Raw genomic sequence first — 17,242 nt, 5'->3', positions numbered from 1 at the left:
TAGTTTCCCATTCTCAAACCAGTCTCTCCTCTACCATCTCCGCCTTCTATCTGGCCAGAAATACCACATCATTTGACCGGACCAGCCCCAGATGTATATCCATTGTTCTATGTATGGTTTATAGACGATTGTCGAAATAAACTTTGTTATCAATTCAAATATCCAAACGAGACACCAACAATACTGGAGAACATAAAAGGTACACCAGTGTTCAATCTATCTAACAAAGATATGGACCCGGGACCCGTTTGTCTTTTATCCAGAGGTTTATCATTTGTCCCCACTACTAATTTTAATAAATTTGAATTTATTAAAGACTTACATCTCTTTTTCCGAAAAAATCAGACTCAAGAAATTTTTTCTTAATAGGCCCATGCCTGAGACGATAGAGAACCGATCGGGCATGAAGCCCCCGTCTATCTTCACCCCCTCCCTTGATGTCATTGGTCCTGAGGTGGGTATCTTTGAAAAAGCAGTCACCATGAAGATTGAAAAGTTAATCAAATATGTACCTATACCTCCCTCCAATCTTCCAGACATGAAGAAATCCTTCTCAAATCTATGAAGGATGACAAACATCTCACGATTAAGCCCTATGATAAGGGTGGGGGGATTGTAATCTTTGACACCTCGACGTATGTAGAGAAAATGAACTTGCTCCTTTCCTCTCCTGAACATTACAAGAAGATTGTTAGGAACTCTGAAATTGCATTAAAACGACTCATCTTGTCACTAGTTGAGCAGGCTGTAGACATGGGCTATATATGCGAGAAGGAAGCAGAATATTTAACCCAAAGTTTTACTTGGATGCCCATTATTTATGGGGTCCCAAAAACCCATAAAAACATTTCTGATCCACCGCTGAGGCCCATTGTATCCACCATTGTCTCAGCCACGGAGCCCCTGTCTAAATACATCGATCACTTTCTGAAACCGTTGGTCAATGATCTGGAATCCTATGTGAAGGATAATTGCCATTTCATAGCCAAAATTGAAGGAACCCCCTACTTGGATGACAGGGAACTTCTAGTTATGTTAGATCTGGAATCGTTATATACGAACATTCCGCAGAGTGGAACCCTGAGAGTCATCAAGGAAGTTCTATCTAAACCCGATATCAGTAATGCTCCCTTTATTGTGCAATGCCTTGAAGTGGTGTTGCATGAGAATTATTTCGAGTTCAACAATGAATTCTTTAAACAGAAGGGGGGCCAGCTGTGCCCCAAGTATAGCTTGTCTATACATGGGGCACTTTAAAAAAATTTACATCTACAATGAAATGGCCCCCTTCCATGAAAATGTTCGAGCTTGGTCTCGGTTTATCGACAACATTTTCTTTATATGGAAGGGAGACCATGATTCCTCAATGATTCATCTTGTGGGTTAACTCTGCAGACAGTAATTTAAAATGTATTGCTCATGCTATTAACATCAGGATTGAGTTTCTCAATATCTGGATAGAGCATCAAGAGAACGAGATAGCGGTGTCCCTCTTTACCAAACCTACTGCAAGGAACACTTTATTGCAGTACGGCAGCTTCCACCCTCGCTGTCAAAGGGACAGCATCCCTTTTAGCCAGTTTCTCCGGATCCGGAGGAACTGCTCGGACATCAAAGACTTTCTAGCCCAAGCAGACATCCTAAAAGAAAAATTGGCATATCGTGGCTATCCTTCCAAATTGATCAAAGAATAATTCAAACGGGCCAGATATTTCAACCGGGAATCGATGGTCCTGCCCAGGGAGAGGGAGCCCCAGGACAAATTGGTGTGTCTCACTCGCCATTACAATCTGGACCATAAATTCAGGCAGACCATCAACTCATGTTGGCATCTCCTGAATCTGGGCAACAATAAAGAACATCTCCCGAAACCCATTTTTGCCTTCAGGAGAAACAAAAATCTGAAGAATTATTTGGTCAAGGGTAAGCTATTGGAACCCTCCGCATCTCAACAAACCGTGATTGGAGGTTTGAACCCTATTTATGGTAACCACTGATGCGGTAATGGCCAGGCGTGTCCCAATGCGTTGATCGGAGACATGATCATAATGAGTGAACGCACCATTTCTATGGCACACAGTAGGAAAATGACTAACTGCCGCACGTCCAATGTGATATATACAATCCTATGCCATGTAACCTACCGTATGTGGGTGAAACAGGACGAGAATGCCGTTTCAGGATAGGTGAACACAAGTCTAACGTTCGTAACTGGAGGACCTCTGCCCACATTGTGACACATTGGCAGGAGGCTAAACATACTGAAGAAGGCCTTAAATGGTTCATTCTGGAAAAGGTCCAGGGACGGCCGGAGCAGATCCCACCTCCATCCGCAAAAGAAGAGAAGTTGTTTGGATTTTTAATCTGAATCAGTTAAAAAAGGATTAAATGAAGACTGTCCTTGGGCCAATGCTATTGTTTAGCATGGATCTCCGGCTGGAGATCAACCTGCCGCCCTATGTCCCTGTTTTTATGTTTGTCACTATGTATGTCTAAGACCTTTTTTGTGAGGTCCCTGTTGGACTCCCCCTGGTTAATTATTTTGCTTAAGTAGACTAGCTTTTATGCTCACCAGAATCTCGATGTTCCTGACCTGTTGTCTCTATTTATTGAAGATGCCAAGTTATCTGCCCCCTACATGGATACTCTATATGTTTGCCCAGGTTTGTAATTATTTCCCGATATTCGCTGTCTATGAGCCTGGGACCTTTAGTGTATATGATATCTTCGGAGTCCGCTTGGATTGTTTGTTTATCGCTTTTTTTATCGTATCTTCCAAGTGTATTTTCTGTTCTAAGATGGCCCCTAAGTAATAGATTCACTAGGAGCTTTGCGTTAGTCCTTTCTTCATTTCTGTGCACGCTCGGTGGCACCCTGATTTGTTTTTGCAGCCAAGCCCTGCGTTTAAAAAGTGGACGCGGGCTGAACTCCGTTAGTTAGCGACTTGCCTGTGAACAAGTCGGCGTTTCCCTTTTGACGGACCGGACCTACATATCCTTGGCCATTTAACCCAGGTAGGCTTGCGTACCCCGCGTCCTTGTGCTACATCGACTTAGCTATTCCATTTTGCGCACCTGGGCTCTCTGGCAGGCCGGCGTCTGAGTATATGCTCCCACTGAGCACCCATACTATCGGGTAAGAATTATGCCCTTGTTAACCCATAATGTCCATCGTAGGTTGCTTCTATCGCCGAGCTCGCGGGCCTGGTGTATGTGCTGCTCACGGAGGCCGCCCTTTTGCTGCTATAGTTTCTCTTCTCTGTTTCTTGAGCAGCTTGTGCATTATATATAGTACGCACCTTATGGATCTGCCGGTCCTTTTTAGTTTTATGAATGGCCGCACGACCCATTAGGGAACGGAGAAATTAGACTTTTAATTGTTATCCCTTGGCACTTCCTTTAACACTTGTGCCCTGCTAGGATCTATGAGCCAGTCAGCGAGTTGTGTTCGCTCTTCTCGACACACTGGGTTATGTTAGATTAGAGAATACACAGCATGGGTTATCTTACGCGATAGGGCGTGGAAGCCTTTTAGCACGCCACAACTTCAATCTAGCGCTATCTTATTTATCTTTTTGTTTTCCTAGATTAATTATTTGCCGCACTTGAAGGACCCTGGGCTCCATCAATAATTAGTGCATACCGACGATTTACTATCCTCCTGGAAATTCTTTCTTTGGCTCTGAGTGGGCCCTGCCATAGACGGACACCGCCATCTCTCGAGGATAATTGTTAAAGTAATATCGGTAAGTCTTGCCTCTCCCTGCTTGTAAGCTGATTCAGCTCCCTTTAGGGATCCTGTTAAATTTCCACCCTTTTTAATTTCCTCTGAAATCCCTAATTGGATTTAATTGTTCGCTGTACCATGTCTATTAGGTTTTAGCACGCTGCAAGGGGTTTACTGCCCCATGTAAACCGACTTTGCCCTGTAGGATCCAGCTTCTCTTTCGGTTGGGGTTTGTTTGGCCCCTGGATCAGTGACTTCCTCCAGATCTGTAATTTCGGGTAGGAATCACCTCCCTGTATATTCGTTTTTATTTTTCCTTGATATCTATGGGCTATGGTCTTATCTGTTGGTCTCACTATTTTCTAACACATTCTGATCTTACCTGTTCACTTTTATATCCCTCTGTCACTTTATTGTCACAAGCCACGGAATAGGACTCATGGCACTAAATCTTTCTGGGATGATAAGACAGTTCAGATCTGTTTTCTCGCAGTGGACTCTGGACTTGAACAGTTTCTGATGGAATGAGTGTTTGTAATTTGCTTTCTCAGGCTACTTTTTTATGTTTGAGATTTGGATATTATTAGGTCTACCCTGATCTATGGCTTGGAGCACCTATTGGAGTTATTTTATATACCATATTGAGAATAACTATAGGGGATGTTAATGAATTTGTATTGTGCCCATCTGTACATATATACATATATATTTTTTATCTACAGATTTACTGTCCCATACTCCGCTGTACATCATCGCCCTGACGAAGGTGTAGCCCCGGCTGGGTGCCTTACACCGAAACGCACGTTGGCGTTGTTCGGGTGGGGCGGTAGGATTGTTTTTCCATCTTCAATCCCCTTTTCCTCCTCCGCCCCCACAGCTCTGTTTGATGATTTATTTCTATCTTGTCATTGTTCCATCTTGGGGCGCATATGTACCATTGTGATTATTTGTGCGTTTGATGTATGATGTTTGGTTAAGGATGGAATGTGTGTTGGTATGATTGTGAGATTTGAACGGTGTATGTGGGACCTAATATGTTGAAAACTGTTGTTTTGCTTTAATGAAAATGACCATGTCATGGCTTGATATCAATTTTGTATGTCCTTGAATTAAATTTTGAATTTTGAAAAAACAATAAAAATAATTAAATGTATCTTTAGATCTGATTGTTTGACTCCCCTTCTGGTTGCTCCTATGCCTATGTTTGCATTTTAGGATCCTTTTGTAGGACCTTATTTAAATATGTTGGCAGGTTTCCTCTCTGTTCTAATTGATTCCCTGCTCCACCTCTGCCAACCCTCCAAGCATTTCGTTAATGTCATCCTTACCTTCAGGGTCGGATATGCAGTGACTTCGAAATTGGTACATCCGTGTGAGTGAATATTGCAATCCAGCACTGCCAGGTACACAGCCGGCCTCCAGTCTGAAACCAAAAACAGAAAACAGATTAACAAATTCCAGGGCAACTTCCAGGAACCGTTCAGTATAACTGAGCTAAAGTGTAATTTCTGCATCCTTCACCAAGGGCCATGACACTTTCCTTAACCGAACATCTTCCTCTGGCTGCTGCCTCTGGCAGCATGACAGTCAGGCCATAGGGTGTTCACACAGAGAGAATGGATGGGGTAGGATCATAGTAGTTAAGGTCAGACCGAGAAGGTTAGTCAATTGATATGTGGTGGCAATGGAATCATGGAAGAGATTTTGTAAGCCTAACTGCAACGCCATAGACTTCATGGCAAAAGAAGTAACATCACGGCAGCTGGATTGTGGGGGTGTTCTCGCCTTGGCAATGGGAATTGTGCATTCTTGCCTGCTCTGCAGGGAGTGGGCTACCAAAGTAGGGAGGAGGCACTAAAAACGCACATGTTGAGAGACAATGCCAGTATAGGAGCACCTACCATTGGTTGTCGAAGCTGGGAATGACTGTCAGAGCGCAGTTCATGAGCGAATAAAGGCAAGGGAAAGCATAACATTCAAAGAAAAACATTAAAAAACAAGAATTGAAAATGCAATAGGTCTTGCCTTTAATTAAGTTAAAGCCATTTGCTTTGCTAATGGTATTGTCAAGCAAAGCAAATGGCTTTAACTTAATTAAAGGCGAAACCTAATGCCAGTACACTTGTATATGATGAATGTTTTGAGGATCTATGGAATACAACCGCTTGGCCTCTAAATTGTGAACGTTCTGTCACACCAAAGTGCAAAAACACTCATCAAGTAAATTGATCAGAAGAACTCAACCATGTACAAGACACAGGTCGCTTTAAGTAGCCTGAAAGATAGTTACATCTCACAGAATGAGTTTGTCCCTTTATGTCAGTGTTGTGTGGCCATCCAGTGGTAAAATGGGGCAACCAATGATGCACAGTGTGGTTTTCTTACTTTATTAGCCCCTGAAGAGAGTATGCAGCCTCCCGATGCTTCTATAATCATATTGGCCAAGTACTTTCAGAGCCTCCATCTGCCACTTCTCATAGAAGCACTGGGAAGGGAAGTAGTTCATTGAGTCCAGTACCTAAACTCCCCCATGCCTTCCCAGCTGTGTGGAGGCCAAGTTCAGCTGCTCCGCCAGTTTGAAGATCCCTTGATGCTAGAAGACATCATCCCACACCCTGTACTGATCAGGCCCCCACAATCGATTCACAGCAACGTCTTTTTCTACAGTCCCTTACCGATATAGGTGAACATCCACATTGCATAGGTTCCATATAGGAACGATGTACGCCTATGACCTCCATCACACAAAGAGAATTTATTAGCATGTCTGCCACAGTACAAATGAAAACCATATTTGGCTTGATTATATATATATATCATGCCTGCCTCATTCTTAACACAACTGTCAGTATACAGTGAATACTAAACCCTCTTTAAGCGCAGATTTCTTACATACTTGATGCAGCTTTACTGTTCATTCCACTCCAACAACCTCAATAATCATTGCACAACCTGTGGCCCCAGTTTACTTATCACCACAGCTCGGTGTGCAGTGCTTGCAGAAGCACCTCTCATGCCCAAACACCTCCAAGAGTATTCATGGAGTTGAGAGTTCAGCTAAGTATGCAGGACTTGCAGCAGGGGAGTAACACAGGCCCCTGTGGTGCAGGAGGGCCCAACCCTTCACTAAGCCCCCATCAAGCCCAAGTCCAAGGAATATCTGTAAAATATGGAAGACCGGGGGAGGGGCGTGCACAGTTTTGCCTTACGCCCCTGGCGTGCAGCTGACCCTCCGACCCCCTCAGAGCACTCAGGAGAGGTTGACACATTTCAGCTCTGTCTGCAGTGCTCGCAGCTGCCCCACACACAACTCATTATACTAGAGTCGACACAGACTGCTAGAGTTGAGCTTGTTTCCTTCACAGTCTCTCGCCAGCCCACTGCTATCCTCAGGAGTGGATGACTCTGTACAGAGAAGCATATTTTCAAAAGCAAACCCTCCTCCTGAAGCCGGCCCTGGACCACGAGTACTCGAGCACAAAGTGAAAGTCTGGACTGGACAGCTACTCAAGCATACAACAAGAGAGCTTTCAGCAGGAGTTAGTACAGTAAAATCATGACACCGCCGAGATGGCAATCACTTCTGCGACCGTTTCGAATATTATTTTCCAAGAGGCACTGATGTTCTATTAAATTCTTAGATATTGAAGAATGTTTGTCCCGCACTATAAAAGCGTACAAACGTCCAGCTTTTCGACTGCACTACCAAGACGTGGACCCTTTACAAAGATGGCCGGCAACTCTTCCTTTCCAGCAACATACCTGTTTTATCATTGGTTAAACACACTGTCAGTCATCTGACGAATGAATCACTTCAAGTTCTGAGCATTTACAGAGAAAAAAGACCTGCTTTAACTGCATAGAACAGAAAACTACTAGCCTCAGAAATAGTGAAGCGAAACACAAGGTAACTTGAATGGTTGTACTGCTGCACATCTGATTTTGGTATTGAATACCAGCTATTGCTCCTTAGACTTGTTTGTATGACACTGAGGGATATAAATCAGAATCTCTGGTTGTTATTGCACGCTAGTCGTTGTACTATTTTCACTCTTATACTTTACCAACATGGAATCATCTATGCTGTGCTTGGGAGTATAGTAATCACATTATTTAACAAAAAAAAAAAGCGTGAGGAATCCAAAACAAATAGCAAGTAAAAAAACTGAAAGTGCGAGGAATCCAAAACAAATAGCAAGTAAAGAAAGCACGGTCCGCCGATTTCTTGTCTTTATGGGGCCATGTGTTTGAAACACATGGCCCCATAAAGATAAGAAACCTTTTACGAAGGGAGGAAGGCAGACAAGCCTGTCCAAGTGGGCCGTCTGTAAAAGAGAAAAGTCTACACCACACAAACCTCTTTTCCAATGGCTGGCCTCCGTTTAACATAAATGGTGACACCGGCCAATGGAAAAGAGGGGCGGGGCTTAAAGCCTGTTACAGAAGCTACTCTAAAACATAAAATCTCGCCGAGCGAGCTGCGCATGTGCGCAGCCACGCTAGTCGAGACCTAAAAAATTGGTGTCGACATGACAATGGAAAGAACTGTCAGATAAAAATTAAAACGAATATACCTAATTTTGACTGAGAAGCAGAAAGGACCAGAGGAGGGTAGCACAGGTTCTTAAATGATGGCTGATTTGGACGCAGAATGCTAAGACTCACCCGGAACGTCAAGGTGCTGCTGTGAACACAGGCCGAAAACACTGGATAGAACAGGTTGTTAATATTTATTTTTTACTACTCTCAGAAAAAGATTTGCTCCGCGGATCCTAGCTAGGGGTCTGTAGGTCCTTAAAGGTGCAGAATTCGTACTTTGGGGTCTATGGCCGTTTAGAAAAGTAGAGAATATTTGCAGATCAATAAGTTATACATACATAAAATAGTAAAAATATAAAATTTTAAAATGCTCTGTAACAGTGAAGGTATTTGAAAATGGAGGCTAGCAATTAAGTTGCTATGCTTTGATTTGCAGGAGTAGCAAAAATGTAAATCAAACAGAATCTAATATGGACAATGGGTGGTCAATGTGATATGCTGTAATGAAGTATATTGTTTTGTCTTTTAGAAATACGACATTTTGAAGAGCTACAAACCTAACAAAATACTAATTTCTATTTTTGTGTTTTTGTTTGTTTATGGACAAAATAAAATATTTCATGATTTCAGTATTTGTTTGATGTAGACTTGTTTCTCTATTTAGCTTCTTGCCCAAGTGGAATATTACAAGTGTATGCCTGTTACCAACACAAAGAGGTGTAACTTCATTCCTCTTATCTGGCAGGCAGATAAAAAACACAGCCAATGTTTGCTTATATTTACAAAGTACTTAAGCAACTAGTAAACACCAAACGGAGCAGTAAACAGGAAACAAGGATGAGAATAAAATGGAGAGGGGGATAAGAAAGAAATCCCAGACAGAGCGGCAGACGATTGGAAAACAGGATGCCCACTTACCTCCCTCCCCACCACTACAATGTTGTCACCCCAGCAACCATGCCAATCAGTTGTGCTCAGACATTCAAAGCAGAGTTGAAACAGTGGCAGCGCAGTGGAAGAGATAAAAGCCAGGGGCGGCTCCTCCATTAGGGCGGGGGAGCGTCGCCCAACAGCTTTCTCGCAGTGCAAGAAGCAGAAACATAAAATGGTATTTTAAATACCATTTTATGTTTCTGCTTCTAGCGCTGCGAGAGAGCAGAAGGCAGAGTATGCCTCCTTGGGGGCGGGTGGGAGGGTATGCCTGGCTGAAGGCTGGCGGGTGCGCGGGTCTGGGAGGAGTGGTTTGCTTACTGTTGTGGGCCCTGACTGTTTGGTCAGCCCTCTGGGGCCGACCAAACCAGTCATGTGCACTCTATATTTTCTCTTTGTAGGCTGCATGCAGCCTACATAGAGAAAATTTCCTCCCTACGCGCTGTCCGCACCAATCACAATGCTGCTTTTGCAGCGCTTTGGTTGGCTGAGGGGAGGGAGGATGCATGCTTCCTGTTTCAGGAAACTCCGGGCACAGGACCCGGCCAGGAACTGAGGCGGCGTGGGACCCAGTAAGGTAAGTTTTTCTTTTTTACCCCCTCCCCTCCCCCCCCCCTTGTGCGCGAACCCCCGAGCGACTACTCAGCCCACCCACACGCGAGTCATACGACAGACGACTGCTAAAAGCCCTATTAGGTCTTAATGGGAGGCGTTGCTTTTTCATTCCAGCATCACTCTACCAGTAAACATTGGTGGTCACTGTGGCCCATTCCTCCCTGTTGAGTTCAAATAACTGTTAAACCAGGGGAGTCCAACGCTGCTTTAGGAAGGCCTGTTCCAGGACACATTTCCTGAATAGGCATTCACTAAGCCAATGCATCTTTTTTAGATTCGTTGCATGCAAATTTTGCAGGTATTCAGCCTTCATGGACCAAGGTTAGACATCCTTGCATTAAATAAACACTCAAGTCAAAGCAGTAGTAAGAAAAGTAACTTTTGCTCACCTGCCTTGGCAAAATATGACACACTAGAGTATACAAAAAAGTGATGGATGGAAGGCTTAAATTATTCTCAGCCACTGGTAATTATTCAGGCCACATCCCAACCCAGCATAAAACATACCGCCCTTTTCTGTTCTTCCCACTTTTTCTTCTACACAAAGCTCCCAACAACGCTTGAAAAAGTCTCATAAATAAATAACTCATGGGTGGGCCTCACAGAAAGTGGTAGAGCCCCTCCAAAAAAGAAGAGAGAATTCCAGCCAATTCGCATATTTTATATCTATTTGCTGGAGTCTACCTACTGACCCACAAAGAGGATTTAAAATCATGGTGGTGCTTTAGGACTTGTTTCAGGTCTGAAGAAGCGCTTCCAAGTATTAGGTACAGACAAGTGAATAGAAGTTATGTGAAGGTTCTGGTTATGTTAATTATTTGTATCGCACTTTGTACCATCCAGGATTCACTTCGGGCATTGTGGGAGGCAGGAGAAAAGGAAAAGAGAGAACAAGTTAGGTTTTATGAGGAAGTCACCTTGTGGAAAGTTTAACCTTCCCCCAAATGCTGATAAATCACTGAACACAGTGATAGGAGGTATTTGTAAAGTGCAATGTCAGCCAGTGTCTTGACCTCTTTGTGCTGATGATTGTCTGTGCGATTATGGTCCTGAAATCTCTTCAATCCAGTCAAATAAAGCAGTTTCAGTAGATTTAAGTCTATAGACAGTACGCCTTTTAGATAAGACTTCTACCAATTCCGAGGACCCGCCATCTACCCTCACGATCCATTAGCGAATCTCCTCTTGTCAGCATTGTTGTCATTTGGAATCTACCCAGAATACTTTGAGTGGTCATGGAATACCTCATCACCATAGCAAGTACATGTAAAACAAATAGCCTCATATGAGAGATCAATCTAAACGCACAGCCCCTAGATCAATGTTCAGCAACCTTTGCAAGATTGAAAAACAATGTTCATGGCTTCCTTGTTGTAGTTCTACAAAGGCCATATAATGTTACATCCTAAACATCCTCGGCAAGGTCTCTAGCCCCCTGTTGAGGTTCTCCCAGGGCTCTTTGCTCCTAACCAGTGAAAAGTACGATGAAGTCAGTTCGAGATGAGTAAGTGGGTACACTTCTATAGCATGTCTACTCTTCTCAAGAGCCTCTCACTCTCCAGGAGTGAAATATGTGCAGAAGTAAGCTTCGGATGAGTGAGGTATAAATGCACTTCTATGGAATGTGTACTCTCCCCTTAGGGCACCTGGCTCCCAATGTATGAGATGAGGAGGTGAGCTCTTGAGATTAGGATGTGTGCACAACAGAGTCCAGAAAAATGGACAAAGCAATTCCCTACATCAAGATGGAGCCATTTTTAGGTCTCGCTTAGAGACGCAGCGCTTGCGCTGCTCGCTTGCGAGATCTATTGTCGTTGTCAGATTCGGAAGCGAGGTGGAAGCTCCACCCATGCTTCTGATAGGTGCGGGTCCAAAATGCATGATTTTCATTGGAAGGGAGGCATGTTTTGTTGTATCCCTGTCTCCTGCTCGCGTGCCTGCCCGGACAGGAGATGTGCTCTTGGCGTTTCCGCACAACACCCTCTCTCCGTCCGCTCCAGATCATCTAAGAAGCTCCCGGGGATTCTGCATGGTGTCAGCAGTCTCGGAGTCAGCTCACTGTTCTGTGATTCTGGGCAAGTCACTAATCCCAGTCTCTTCCACCTTGTTTATCCTTTTCCCACAGTTGCGCTCTTAATTTTTTATGGGCTTCCCGAGGCGGAAAGGCAAAGTTAGCTGCACCGTAACTTTATTTGGAGCTTTTGCAGCCGCCCTTTAATTTCTCTGGTGCTGCTTGTTACTTTAAGCCTAGCGCTTAGCTGCTGCACGCCCGCCTGTCCAGGGTAGGCGGCATCCAGCTCCAGAGTGCACAGATACCAACTCTGAACTGAGTGACGGCAGAGAGAGGTGATGCCCCGAGCCCCCCGGCACCTCACACACTCTTGTGAAACCTTTAGCCACCTCGGGGGTCAGTCTCTCTCTTCCCTCCCCAGTCACTTCAGCTCCGCCTAGTCTTGTGTCGACTCTACAACTCTAATGTGCTGCCTCATCTCCTCTGGCTGTCTGCACGTCTGTCACCCACGGGTGTGTATCTGTAACCTGTCTTTGCCGAGAGCCTATACCTCGGGAGAATCCTGGATTCTCAGTTTCTTTCCTGTCTCCTCTCTCAGCCCCAGCCCCGCCCTCCGTGGGACTGACATTAGAAGCTCAGCTGACTGCTGCCTGAGTCTGCCTCACAGGGAAGGGTCGTGCATGGAGGTCAGGTTTGCACAGGTTACTATAACCCCTAAACTCCCATTGAGAGAAACTTTACTGTACCCCTCCCTCCCAGCGTGAGCAACTTTACCGTACCCTGGCCCAGCAATGCAATAGGTCTCGCTTTTTTTTCTTCTTTTTTACTTAAAATGTAGCACGTTGGTAATGGCGCTAATGAGTCTTCTTTTTGAAATGCGGGTAATGCTCTGGAATCATGTCAAAGGGGCGCCCTTTTGTAACATTTGGTTTCTCCTCTACCCTGTGCAGTCTGTTTCTCAGGGTTAGGCTGGGATCAGTTCTTTAGTTAGCCATTGAATTTAGACTACATTACCCAGGATGCTCTAGTATGTATGTTAAACATCTCGGAGATCACTCCTGGAGCCATGGGCACGTACGGCCATCCTTCATATTGGCATCGTCTAGTTTGAAAAGTAAAATTTGATTTCTGCTCTACGCTCCTGACTATGATTATAATACCTCGAGCTAACCTAGCCTACATGAGCGTTGAACTGGGTTCTGGGAAGAGGATGGGTGCTCTAAACTGAGGAAATCTTTGGGCGGATACAAGCCCGCTTTGGGAATAGAGCATACCTTTTTGTGTTGGCAGACTGTATGAGGCCCGGGGGTCGGTGCTGGAGCGAGACATGTAGGTGTGCAGGAGTTAGACACAGGTCACTTGTGCATTGCCGTGCAGTGTGTTCCACCTTCTACTCAAGGCGGCCAGGCCTGCTCAATCTGCATTATTCACGTCTTTCAGAGAAAGCGACACAGTGGCTGCCGCGAGCAGCATTGGGTTTAAAGTTACATTCTAGTGCTTCTTGGACTGAATTCACAAGAAAAGCAGATTTATAGATTACCGAATGTAAACAATGACCTAGCCGATTGAGCAAAACCGCTTAATCATGACGCCAGAGAGCTTTGAAAGTAGTGTTTTGTTTTTTCAGGCTATTTAGTTTTCTACAGCCGTGGCCGCTACGTAACTTGGCTCGAAGTGGTATGATGCAGTCTACGTGTTGATAGCTCCTAAAGGCCTTTTATTCACATTACAATTAACATTTACTCACTCTCCATAGGTTTTCAAGACACAAGCTCAATTTCCCTCTTTTACCTTTACTTTTTTATGTTTCTGTACATCATGCTGAAAAATATAAGTTGCCAAACATCGTTTTGCTTTGTTTCCCTACACCCACTCATTATTCACTTCATACCCACAGGATCCCAGCCATCAATTGTATATAGAATAGACTGTCAACTTTAAAAGACAAATGGCACGAGCAGCAGGACATCCTGTTCCTACATTTTCCACAGAAGTCACAAACATCTGTGGTTTTGAGCGTTGGCCAGCTCGCTGAGGTATACATTCTTTATTAAACATAGCTTGAAGCGATTGCTAGACTGATGTGACCTTAGTGGTACTTCTGTTTTTTCAAGCTGGTGATGTCTGGACACGAAATTTGTCTGGTTTTTTTCTAAAACATTTACACAAAAACACATTTAATTTTCCTCCAAAAGATAAACTCCAAATGTGCCCTGCTTTTCATATAAGACACTAACTTAGTGCATGAATTTAGGTTTTGAGCCCATAGTTCTCCCAAACCCAGGGCTACCGTGCTAAAAGTGTAATTTCAGTCTAGTATGATTTAACTTTTTCTATGAAAAATGGAAGTCATAACTCCTTAGCCACAAAGGATATGGCTCACTCTGAACTTCTGACAGTTGGACAAATGCACTCGTGAATTGGTCAATTTTTTGTTACAGTGACTGCTTCCACCACACATAGATTTCAACGTTAAAAATTGAGCAGCGAGGAAAACGCCACCTTGGCAAAATGTCCCTGTAAAGATAATTGTTAAATTAATTTATTTTAATTTAATTTAATGTATTTACTTATTGTCAGGGCCACTAGAATTGTGCAAATCTGCTTCTGTGGCGCTTTCCGCAAAATTACATATTTGCTGCACTTGCTAAATAATCCAGCATCTTCTGCATAATGCACAGATTTGCAAACAAATAGTGAACAAGCATTTGCAATGCAATTGCGCAAGTTGAAGCTATTGGCATTGTAAATGGCAATGCCTTTTATTTAGGTTTTGGTTTTCAAAACATAAACAAAAGGCATTGTCATTTACAATGCCAATAGCTTAAGCTTGCGTAAATGCGAGACCTATTGCATTGCAAATGCTTGTTTCGCTTTGCCTACTTTCTCCTGGGCAAAGATGGCAAACCATAGGCACTTGAAGGAGACTTCCACCACTGGACTGGCTCTCCCCAGCTGCTGTATAGAATGAAATGCTCTGGCACAACTAGTTTAGTGGCGTAACGCAAAATAATGGGTCCCCTCTGTAGAATGTGATGGGGGGCCGAGTCTCCCATATCTAACATATATTCATTGGCTTTCAGATGAATGCCCCCAACAACAGATGGTTTGGCCGGGGGCCCTTGAAGGTTCCTCCTCGCTTGACTGCAGGAGCTTTTGTTTTGCCACTGATCTAGGCTCCTCCTAGAATACAATTATGGACCAGGCAAAAGCCTATATAGATATCGCACTCGGCAGGAGTAAGCCTACCGAGACTCTTCTCAATCTGTGAAATGGCGTTGCTAATGAGAACCGGTCACGAAACTTCGCCTTCGAGAGTTATTGAGCTTTTGAACGTTATTCTTCTAGCAGAATCCTGTTCATCTGATTTATAAATTACAAACCTCAGGGCAGTTCTTAGACAAGCCATGGAACGGGGGTTCTAGAGGAGCGGGTCAGGGAATATCTTGTGCAGCTCTGCCTCACTCAAGGGTCCAGGCCAACCAGAGAAAGGCAGAAACCTACAGAGGAATACACACATAAAAGGACCAGGCAAAACCAGAGGAATGGGAAAAATACTAAAAAAAATCTAAAAGTAGCCATGTGAAAATCCAAAAGGTACACACGTACAAGAAAAGAACAAAGTTGGGCCAAGTGGGAAATGAATGGCTCACACCCGAGAGCCACCTGCAGGAAGCTGGTAAACCAAATAGAAATTACGACACATTGATGATTGCTAGAGAAAGCCAGTGTATTTGCCCTTCCACCAGAAACTTTTTCATGGAAGTGATTTTTGTTTGTATTCTGTCAATATTGTTTTTGGCGGCCTGCACATATGCAGAGAGTGTGCCAGTGTGGTTGTTTGCGATGCCAGGGCGTTTATCCTATGCACCATTATTCCTTCCACCTTACTGACATTGTAAGAAGAAATGAACAGCTCTTCCAATGTGTTTTGCCTAATTGCTACCAAACAACTCAGTGGTACAACACCCACAGATCTCTGAGTGAGAGCAACACACCTGTAATGTATACACACGGTCCAGACTACCATTTCTCTTGTTCTGTCCAAACTCTGGTATGCCAATAGCCTCTACCATGGATCACCTTTAACAACTATGAAAAGACTACGAGTTCAGAACTCTGCTGCCTGACTACTCTTACATATAAAGCCACAAGCCCACATCTTCCCTGCCTTGATAGCCTACATTGGTTGCTGGTTGCCAACCTATCCACATTCAAGCTGCCTTGTATTACCCACAAAGCAATTCATGGAACAGTACCACTATTCATCAGGAATAAAATCACAAAATACATTCAACATAGCAACCTCCACTCCAGAGTGGCATCTCACCTAAAAGTCCCACCATACAAGACGAAAACAATGGGTGGCACATCCTTCTCTGTTCAAGCAGCCAAGCTATGAAACTCTTTACCCACAAACATAAGATCCACGGATAACCACCTTATCTTCAGAAGACTACTCAAAAATAGGCTCTTCCTCACATAACCACCATACTCAAACATATATATATATATATACACAGCATGCCCCTTTGTATATAAGCATTCATTTGGACTATAGATATGTACTTACATGTGTGTGTTGTTTTGTATAAATGTGTGTAGTAATTATGCCTTTAAAGATATAGATATTCATTAGTTCTACTTAACAAATGCACATATTATTTATAGTTACATTATTCTATGTTTAACATATAAGTGACTGCATAAATAAGAAAATAACGTATCTTAACTATCTACAATTGCTTCACTCTTGATTTATATATTTTTTAAATAAATCAATTAATCTAAAGCACAGCAACACTTAAGTCAGTTTATGAAATGCAGCTTTAAACTACATAGATCACCTTCCTTATACATGTATACCTTCCATGTACCAATGTATCTTTATATGTATTACTTTGCTTCTAATTCAGCATATCCAATGCACTACACTATATCTCACCCTAATTCTCTTGCAAGATATCCTCTACCTCCACTCGGACTCAACTCAAACCTCATTCTACTACTCTCTCCAATGCACTACCCTATTTCTCACCCTATACCGCTCTCAATATATCCTCTACCTCAGCTCCCTCGTTCATCCCAAAACCCATACCACTACAATGATCCCAAAAATAACCATTTCTAGACTTTTCCCTGCTCTACCCCTCCTTGCATCATCTTATACCTCTTTTACTTTTCAGTTCTCCCAAACAAGCCTTTCTAAACGCTTACCTCTGAATCTTCCCCCCTCCACTTCCCCTGTATTCATCCCAGACCCCCCCCCCTACTGCTATGAACACCAAAAAAACATTCTAGACCCTTCCCTCTTCTTTCCCTCCACCATTCATTTTCAATCCAAATATCAGACTAACATGTTCACCGCTCAAATTTAATATTTCCCTATACTAATCCCCCACTAATACAGGTTGGATTCCA

The 17,242-nt window shown here is 43.5% G+C and overlaps 1 protein-coding gene across 1 annotated transcript in view; it reads right to left on the bottom strand.

Moving 5' to 3' along the window:
* Positions 1-17,242, bottom strand: part of QSOX1 (quiescin sulfhydryl oxidase 1) — a 357,780-nt gene that overhangs the window by 145,674 nt on the left and 194,864 nt on the right. Inside the window, exon 2 of the mRNA XM_086955434.1 lies at positions 5,055-5,149. Coding sequence (XP_086811560.1) covers positions 5,055-5,149 — 95 coding nt within the window. The remainder of the gene's footprint in view (positions 1-5,054; positions 5,150-17,242) is intronic.

The sequence above is a fragment of the Lissotriton vulgaris genome, chromosome 1_1 (genome assembly GCF_964263255.1).
Source record: "Lissotriton vulgaris chromosome 1_1, aLisVul1.2, whole genome shotgun sequence".
Classification (NCBI taxonomy): domain Eukaryota; kingdom Metazoa; phylum Chordata; class Amphibia; order Caudata; family Salamandridae; genus Lissotriton; species Lissotriton vulgaris.
This window is presented reverse-complemented; position numbering and strand designations above follow the sequence as displayed.